Source organism: Notothenia rossii, assembly GCF_949606895.1.
Source record: "Notothenia rossii genome assembly, chromosome: 5".
NCBI classification, from domain to species: Eukaryota; Metazoa; Chordata; class Actinopteri; order Perciformes; family Nototheniidae; genus Notothenia; species Notothenia rossii.
In genome coordinates this window covers 1,627,029-1,636,382 of record NC_136903.1, presented here as the reverse complement: position 1 = coordinate 1,636,382, position 9,354 = coordinate 1,627,029, and the positions used below count along the sequence as shown (strand labels likewise).

At 43.3% G+C, this 9,354-nt stretch overlaps 1 protein-coding gene across 2 annotated transcripts in view; it reads left to right on the top strand.

Moving 5' to 3' along the window:
- ciao2a (cytosolic iron-sulfur assembly component 2A) overlaps positions 1-3,380 on the top strand; it is a 6,652-nt gene extending 3,272 nt beyond the window's left edge. The window contains exons 2-5 of one of the 2 annotated variants that reach the window (XM_079684016.1): positions 1-67; positions 232-384; positions 1,692-1,737; positions 2,920-3,380. The exon at positions 1-67 is cut by the window's left edge and continues 98 nt beyond it. In XM_079684016.1, coding sequence (XP_079540142.1) covers positions 1-67; positions 232-384; positions 1,692-1,729 — 258 coding nt within the window. In that variant the 3' untranslated portion in view covers positions 1,730-1,737; positions 2,920-3,380. The remainder of the gene's footprint in view (positions 68-231; positions 385-1,691; positions 1,738-2,919) is intronic. The other variant, XM_079684015.1, reaches the window with a different exon arrangement.
- The last annotated feature ends 5,974 nt before the right edge of the window (positions 3,381-9,354 follow it).

The following is a 9,354-nucleotide window of genomic DNA, read 5'->3' as shown; positions in this document are numbered from 1 at the left end:
GAAGAGTTCCTCATCATCATCAAGTTCTCCCCCACCGTCCCTCACTGCTCCCTGGCCACGCTCATCGGTGAGTCCCTCTTTAGAGACACCACCAGAAACAACACCAATGAAAGAATAAGCTATCCAACCACACGCTTTATGACTGAATGAGGGGGGTGATTAGGAAGTGAGACGAGGGGTCATTGGTAAAGTCTTCCCCACAGCTCAGCTTCACCTTCTCTCCACTCACAGTGAATGAGTCTGAGCATCATCCGTCCCTCAGAGAGAGAGTCCTTCAGAATCTGATGTGTGATTGTAATCTGATGGTCCTGATGATGTCTCCGTGTTTCCTCAGGTCTGTGCTTACAGGTGAAGCTCGAGAGGTGTTTACCTTTCAAACACAAGGTGAGTTCCTCAGAGACGTCACGTGTCTGCACGGAAACTACAAAACACACTTCGTGCAATCCAGCCATGCACATCATAGCTTTTTATATATGTCCACTAAATAAAACATGGATCAGCCGAGCATGCACAGGTCCCCTTCGCCTCACACATTAGTGTCTTTATTTAGTCTTGGCCTCGTGTAACTTCTGGAGAGCCGTATTAGAAACACTGTGCTCTTAATAACCCAAAGACCTTATTGTAAACTGCCTTAGCAGACCATTAACATGCAGTCCAATCTATAGCACACACCACAGGAGAGGGAATAGGGCCTCTTTAAAATGAACACACACATCCACACAGATATAACAACCCCTACCTCCCCGTGTTTGCTTCATGTTTGATTTCTAGATATTTTGTGGTTTTAAACTCTTCTCCAGCCGTTTGTACCGTCTCTTAAATCAGGGGTTCCCAACCTTTTTTCCCAAGAGCCCCGGGGGGGGGGCTACAACTACTGTCACAAACTGGATGAATGTGAAGTATTTAGTTAAAGGAGGATGAAAGCGTAACTAAGGAGCTCTATTGGAGTGACTTTGATGGTTATTGGACTCAGGATTCATTCATGTGGCTTCCCGCTGTATGAAGAAATTAAAGGACGGCGGAAGTAGAAACAATTCTCAAAGGGATTAAACTGTTTAAAACACATGCTCAAAGTAAACCGGATTTTGCCGATGTGTTTACGTGGATTCAAAATTCGTAAATAAATGGAGGAGAACGATTTGATCGGAGCAACTGAGACAAATAATCCAACTGAAACCGGCATGGACGATGACTATGTTTTAAAAATGCGCTTATCCAGAAAAGCCTGATTTGAACACTTTACGGGCCGAAGAAATATTTCTATTAAAGAAAGAATTATACATTTCTGTCTTTTTATACCTTTAATAGCTACTAACTTGAATTGTTATTCAAATTAATTAATCAATTATTTTGTATATGTTATTGTAGAGACAAGGCTTTTAGTGACAATCATGTATTGCGTTACAATTGTATGTAAAAAAAAAAAAAAAAAAAAGTCTAAATATGATATTTGGCCTCAAATCATCTGAGGCCTGGCGCCCCCCCCCTTGCGATCTTTGGTGCCCCCCAGGTTGGGAACCACTGTCTTAAATGATGTTCTGCATGTGTCCCACTTATAATCCCACTTATAGTCCCAGTTCTAATCCCAGTTCTTCTGCAGCGTTCTTCATCTCAGTCAGAGTGTCTCTGAAAGACTTCTTGGTTGAATCCCTGAATAGAGAACACCCTTTGCTCTTTCTGTCTCTCCTCAGCTGGAGATCTACATCTCAGAGGGAACGCACTCCACTGAGGAAGATAGTGAGTCTCTTTCTTCATTCCTTTTTCATTTAATCTGTAAATGTTCCCGTTAGTTAAAAGACCTCCTGCTGAGTGTCGGAAGTCTACATTATCACCACATTATAATAAAAGCTTAAGTAATAGATCAGTGTTTCCTTTCTATGCGGCTTCCTCCTTCTACTTCACTTCATGTTGTTCCGTTTATGCACGAAATCTATCCTTTAGTTCCTTTCTACAAAAATAAAAACACATTTAATGAATAGTCTCGTTCTCCAGCTCTTATCATGAACCCTGAAATGTTGAATACCCCAAAGTTTCATGATGTAAATGTATAGTAGGGTCTCCAGCACATAGAAACTGCCGGATGCTAACCTGCAGATGTTGGACAGTTTGCACAATTAACATAAATTGTCTTAATTAGCATATTCAGACAAAAGATTTGGGTCACTTTGGAGGTTATTGGGGATGCTGAATCCATTTCTGATCCCTTTTCAGATCGGCAGCTCTAACAAAAACGAGGCCACATCTGTTCTCTGTGGGATGATTCTGATGCATTATGGGTCGATTTTGAAGATTTTGGGGATCATTGTGATTGGACAGATTGCTTATTTATTGAAAAAGATGTGTCCACAGTCGAGGTAATGATGTTCACCTGGTGCTCTCTATGTCCAATGGTCTCATCACTGCTCATGGTGGTCAGAATCAGCCCACAGAGCGAACAGACCACTTTCTGGTTAACGGACCTTTCTTATCCTGAACATGTCAGAAATGGATTCAGCATCCGCAATAACCTCCAAGACCACTCCGATAGTGTCCCAATCAGCCGAGATATTTGTTAACCTTTTGTCTGAATATGCTAATAAACGTAACTTATGCTAATTGTGCAAATGTCTAAACATCTGCAGGTTAGCATCCGGCTGGGGACCCCACTCTACATTTATATCATAAAACTTTGGGGTACTCAATATGTCCGACAGGTTCAGTGTTTGTGTCGTAACTGTGTGTGTGTGTGTGTGTGTGTGTGTGTGTGTGTGTGTGTGTGTGTGTGTGTGTGTGTGTGTGTGTGTGTGTGTGTGTGTGTGTGTGTGTGTGTGTGTGTGTGTGTGTGTGTGTGTGTGTGTGTGTGTGTGTGTGTGTGTGTGTGTGTGTGTGTGTGTGTGTGTGTGTGTGTGTGTGTGTGTGTGTGTGTGTGTGTGTGTGCAGTTAACAAACAGATCAATGATAAGGAGCGAGTGGCGGCTGCCATGGAGAACCCAAACCTGAGAGAGATCGTGGAGCAGTGTGTGACCGAGCCGGACGACTGAGTGTGTCTGTGTGTATCCCCGTGTGTGTGTCCGTCTGTGTGTGTGTGTAAGGGTGTGTGAGTAAGACAGTGCACGTTTGTGTATATGTGCAAGGATGTGTGTGTGTTTGTTTGTCTGTGCGTGTGTGTAAGAGTGTGTGTAAGGGTGTGTGTGTGTTTGTGGACCCTCCCATCATGCACTGCGGCTCGGGTGAAGTGGACCAGCCTCCTCATGTTTCCCTGTTTTTAAAGTATGTCCTTTTTTTTTTTTTTAATGCAATCATCCTGTGAATTATATCTTTAAAAAGTGATTATTTTTAGAGAAGATGTGACGTGTAAAATAATCTGATCCAATCTGATTAAAAGATATGTTAACGAGAAACTGCGTAATGTCATTTGTGTGTGTGTGTGTGTGTGTGTGTGTGTGTGTGTGTGTGTGTGTGTGTGTGTGTGTGTGTGTGTGTGTGTGTGTGTGTGTGTGTGTGTGTGTGTGTGTGTGTGTGTGTGTGTGTGTGTGTGTGTGTGTGTGTGTGTGTGTGTGTGTGTGTGTGTGTGTGTGTGTGTGTGTGTGTGTGTGTGTGTGTGTGTGTGTGTGTGTGTGTGTGTGTGTGTGTGTGTGTGTGTGTGTGTGTGTGTAGACAGGCAGGCAGACAGGCAGGCTCTGGTGTTATCTCTCTTTCCTGCTGTTTGATTAACTCATTTCATTTTCTCTCAGATATTAGATTTCCTCTCACTGACGCAGTGTCCTCGTGTCTCCTGATCAATAAAGTTTTATCTCCTGACGATATGACCAAGGCAAAGTGGGGACAAAGTAAAAAAATAGAGATGTTTAATCACGGGAATTTTTTTCCAATATTCTCAGAGATTGCACTGGTAAATTAATGAGAAAAAATCTAATTTTATTTTTTTTGGACGACTTTGATGTTGAAACTGTTGTTTATTAAAGCAAAATTAAATTCAGAATAATTGAATTTTTACCACTTTATTTATCATTTTACTGATAATTCAATTTTTTTTTCTGAATTGATGATTTAAATCACTACCTTTTTTTCATAAATGTGTGACTTCATAATCTCTGAGAATATTGAATAATAGTTAGCATGTTACTGACAGCTGAGACTGTACTAAAGTTCTCTTTAAACACTTCACACACGGATTAACACCTGCTCTTACCTGACGTTTGATTGACAGCTGTGTGTGTCACTCAATCTAAAACTGTGCTCAGGCACTGTAATGCTGCTGCTCCTCCCGCAGGGGGCGCTGTTGAGTTAAATAAAACATCCTGAAAGGCATGAGGCTGTAAATAAATAAAGATAAATAAATACAGATAAACAAACTGACCCTGCCCTCATTACACACTCAGATACAATACACAACAACGCTCATTAATTTACACTTGGCCAGGAGCTATATGAATATAGTGTTAATAATCCTAAATGTCAGTATTCCTGTTATATATTTAAGCAATAGCTCACGACAGGCCGTGATATATGCTCATTATATCACAGCTAAGGGGCGTGGTTCGGCCCGACGCGAAGCTGAGGGTCGACAACCCCCTTAGCTGTGATATAATGAGCATATATCACGGCCTGAAGTGAGCTATTGCTTTTATAAAACGGTTACCAAGTGTGGCAATATGAAAGAAAAATACACACTCTAATTTAAATAGTTTTTATTAGTAAATAATGATGTTCAAAATAAAATAGTCCCTCCGTGGCCTTCTGCACAAAACATAGTGCAAGGTGGTTGCTATGCAACAACACTAACAGCTAGCGAACATATTAGACAGAGAGCGTTGATCCATTATTTGGCTGTTTATTTACATTAATGTGTATGTTGCTGTTTATTGTGCATCCACTGAAAACCTGTCCAGCATCAGTAGCATGGCTTACGTGGTCACTTGTATAGGTTGAGGTTGTTCGAGGCTGTTGCTTGGCGTGGCGAGAATATTGCTCCACTTTCTCCGGTCCCCGAGATTGGGCTTCCAGTAGCTCTGGAGAGAGCTTTCGCACCTGTGGCCACTAACGGTCATCATTTCTCTGCTTTGTTTCAAGACCCGCATCAGAAAGCTTTTGAATGGTGCTACTTTTCCAGTTGGTCTACCTGCTCTTCACGTAGCTCTGCATGTCGTAGTTTAGGTGCTTTTTTTTCTTCTGGAGATAGGCACTGAGGTCGAAGTTAATCTTAAATGTTTCCATTTTATGCTTTGTACGTTTGTTTCGTAAGGGAAGAAATTTAAATATATTTATAAAACTGACAAGTCAAATCAAGCAATCTGATTGGTCGATAGCGTTTTTGCGGACCTCTTTGATTACAGATTTGAAAACATCGTTGCTTGCTTTAAAAGTAGCACCATTCATTATGTTAAACCTTCAAAAGTATCTAGATATCCCTGTCCTAATGCCAAAGGAACTGCACACTGAATATGTTTTGCCGTTTGATGTCTATGTCTGGACCGCTGCGTCAAAAAGGAGGGCTTCTGCCCCGTTACTTCTCCGCTGCTTTCTTGTTCCAGTATGAAATTCAGCCCAAAGGTATACTGTTTTTCTCAGACGCGGAAGGATACTGACTTGTTGTGAAAAGTAACTTACAATTCTACCCGTGGTATACGCTCAGTATATCACGGCTAAGAACCAATCAGATTGCTTGATTTGACTTGTCCGTTTTATAAGATTTGTTTCATTACAAAATGGAGTAACTTTCACCTAACCCGAATTCCCTGGGTTAAGTAAAGTATTCTCATGCTGATAAATATATCTAGAGTGGGGCAAAAAAGTATTTAGTCAGCCACCAATTGTGAAAAAAAAATCCAGAAAATCACATTGTCTGATTTTTAAAGAATTTATTTGAAAATGATGGTGGAAAATAAGTATTTGGTCAATAACAAAAGTTCATCTCAATACTTTGTTATATACCCTTTGTTGGCAATGACAGAGGTCAAACGTTTCCTGTAAGTCTTCACAAGGTTTTCACTGTTGCTGGTATCTTGGCCCATTCCTCCATGCAGATCTCCTCTAGAGCAGTGATGTTTTGGGGCTGTCGCTGGGCAACACGGACTTTCAACTCCCTCCAAAGATTTTCTATGGGGTTGAGATCTGGAGACTGGCTAGGCCACTCCAGGACCTTGAGATGCTTCTTACGAAGCCACTCCTTCGTTGCCCGGGCGGTGTGTTTGGGATCATTGTCATGCTGAAAGACCCAGCCACGTTTCATCTTCAATGCCCTTGCTGATGGAAGGAGGTTGTCACTCAAAATCTCACGATACATGGCCCCATTCATTCTTTCCTTTACACGGATCAGTGGTCCTGGTCCCTTTGCAGAACAACAGCCCCAAAGCATAATGTCCCCCCCCCCATGTTTCACAGTAGGTGTTCTTTGGATGCAACTCAGCATTCTCTCTCCTCCAAACATGTCTAGTTGAGTTTTTACCAAAAAGTTCTATTTTGGTTTCATCTGACCACATGACATTCTCCCAATCCTCTTCTGGATCATCTAAATGCTCTCTAGCAAACTTCAGACGGGCCTGGACATGTACTGGCTTAAGCAGGGGGACACGTCTGGCACAGCAGGATTTGAGTCCCTGGCGGCGTAGTGTGTTACTGATGGTAGCCTTTGTTACTTTGGTCCCAGCTCTCTGCAGGTCATTGACTAGGTCCCCCCGTTCTTGTTTCTCATTTTGACCCCACGGGGTGAGATCTTGCGTGGAGCCCCAGATCGAGGGAGATTATCAGTGGTCTTGTTTGTCTTCCATTTTCTAATAATTGCTCCCACAGTTGATTTCTTCACACCAAGCTGCTTACCTATTGCAGATTCAGTCTTCCCAGCCTGGTGCAGGTCTACCATTTAGTTTCTGGTGTCCTTTGACAGCTCTCTGGTCTTGGCCATAGTGGAGTTTGGAGTGTGACTGTTTGAGGTTGTGGACAGGTGTCTTTTATAATATAATATATTAAATATAATAACGTATCACTATCAGAGACTGGATATATCCCGTCGCGATGAAAGTAGTTACTAAAATAATATCCAGGGGATGCATGCAGAGCTGTGATTGGCTGAGATAAGTCCGGCCGTGCTTCACGACTCTTTGAAACATCTCTGTTCCCGGAAATGCATCCACAAAGGAGCCGTGGAGGACCCATCGGTGTCTCCTCGGTTATAGCTCCTCCAGAGAGCCTCCTCTCTCCTCTCTCCTCTCTCCTCTCTCCTCTCTCCTCGGTTAGAACTCCTCCAGAGAGCCTCCTCTCTCCTCTCTCCTCTCTCCTCTCTCCTCGGTTATAGCTCCTCCAGAGAGCCTCCTCTCTCCTCTCTCCTCTCTCCTCGGTTAGAGCTCCTGCAGGGAGCCTCCTCTCTCCTCTCTCCTCTCTCCTCTCTCCTCTCTCCTCGGTTATAGCTCCTCCAGAGAGCCTCCTCGATGCTCGATCCTCGGTCCTCGAAGTGCATTTAGAGAAATGAGATGTCCTTCAACATGGCGCGCTGAAATTCCTTTCCGGGTCACTAGGACCGAGGAGTCGAGGAGTCGAGGAGTCGAGGAGTCGAGGAGTCGAGGAGGGGGATTTGATGAAAGGAGAAAGGGCCCGGGACTACTCTGCAAAACGTTTTAATACAGTTTCAGACCACAGCATAGCAAACGGCGTTAATAAAATCACTAAAACTCCCCCTGTGTCTATAAAGGAACTACAGCACGGTCACATGACTTCACGTCACCACCGCTAAGCTAAAGGTGGCTAATGTTGGGCTATAAAGGAACTACAGCACGGTCACATGACTTCACGTCACCACCGCTAAGCTAAAGGAGGCTAATGTTGGGCTATAAAGGAACTACAGCACGGTCACATGACTTCACGTCACCACCGCTAAGCTAAAGGAGGCTAATGTTGGGCTATAAAGGAACTACAGCACGGTCACATGACTTCACGTCACCACCGCTAAGCTAAAGGTGGCTAATGTTGGGCTATAAAGGAACTACAGCACGGTCACATGACTTCACTTCACCACCGCTAAGCTAAAGGAGGCTAATGTTGGGCTATAAAGGAACTACAGCACGGTCACATGACTTCACGTCACCACCGCTAAGCTAAAGGTGGCTAATGTTGGGCTATAAAGGAACTACAGCACGGTCACATGACTTCACTTCACCACCGCTAAGCTAAAGGAGGCTAATGTTGGGCTATAAAGGAACTACAGCACGGTCACATGACTTCACGTCACCACCGCTAAGCTAAAGGAGGCTAATGTTGGGCTATAAAGGAACTACAGCACGGTCACATGACTTCACGTCACCACCGCTAAGCTAAAGGAGGCTGATGTTGGGCTATAAAGGAACTACAGCACGGTCACATGACTTCACGTCACCACCGCTAAGCTAAAGGAGGCTGATGTTGGGCTATAAAGGAACTACAGCACAGTCACATGACTTCACGTCACCACAGCTAAGCTAAAAGAGGCTAATGTTGGGCTATAGAGGAACTACAGCACGGTCACATGACTTATTTTTGTGTGCCTTGTCTGTTGTCAGTCATGTAGCGTCTCTTTGTGGTTGTTTTGTGTTGTATTTCAACAGAAGTCATGACCCCTGACCCCTCAGGTATGTATCCCTGTAAGACCCTTCAGTAGTCAGCAGTTGTTTGATTTAAACAGCTTGAGGCAGAAAGGAAATGTGCTGCAGGACTAGAAACCCTCCCATCATGAGGCGCATCTCTGCAGAGGATTCCTCTCATTCATCATGTTTACTGTGACCTGCAGTGTGTGGACTGAGGCTTAGACACACACCACATGATGGATTACACACTCTCACAGCATCCAGAACACACTAATATCACCAGCTGTCATATAAACCTGTCTTTTATCAACCTTTGTTACACAGCTTAGTTTGATACTCAATTCTGATTGGCCCAGAAGACAGACAGGAAGTAAACACTAAAGGGAACAGCAGCAGAAGAAGACAGACAGGAAGTAAACATTAAAGGGAACAGTAGAAGAAGACAGAAAGGAAGTAAACACTAAAGGGAACAGCAGAAGAAGACAGACAGGAAGTAAACATTAAAGGGAACAGCAGAAGAAGACAGACAGGAAGTAAACATTAAAGGGAACAGCAGAAGAAGACAGACAGGAAGTAAACACTAAAGGGAACAGCATAAGAAGACAGACAGGAAGTAAACATTAAAGGGAACAGTAGAAGAAGACAGACACGAAGTAAACACTAAAGGGAACAGCAGAAGAAGACAGACAGGAAGTAAACATTAAAGGGAACAGCAGAAGAAGACAGACAGGAAGTAAACACTAAAGGGAACAGTAGAAGAAGACAGAAAGGAAGTAAACACTGAAGGGAACAGCAGAAGAAGACAGACAGGAAGTAAACA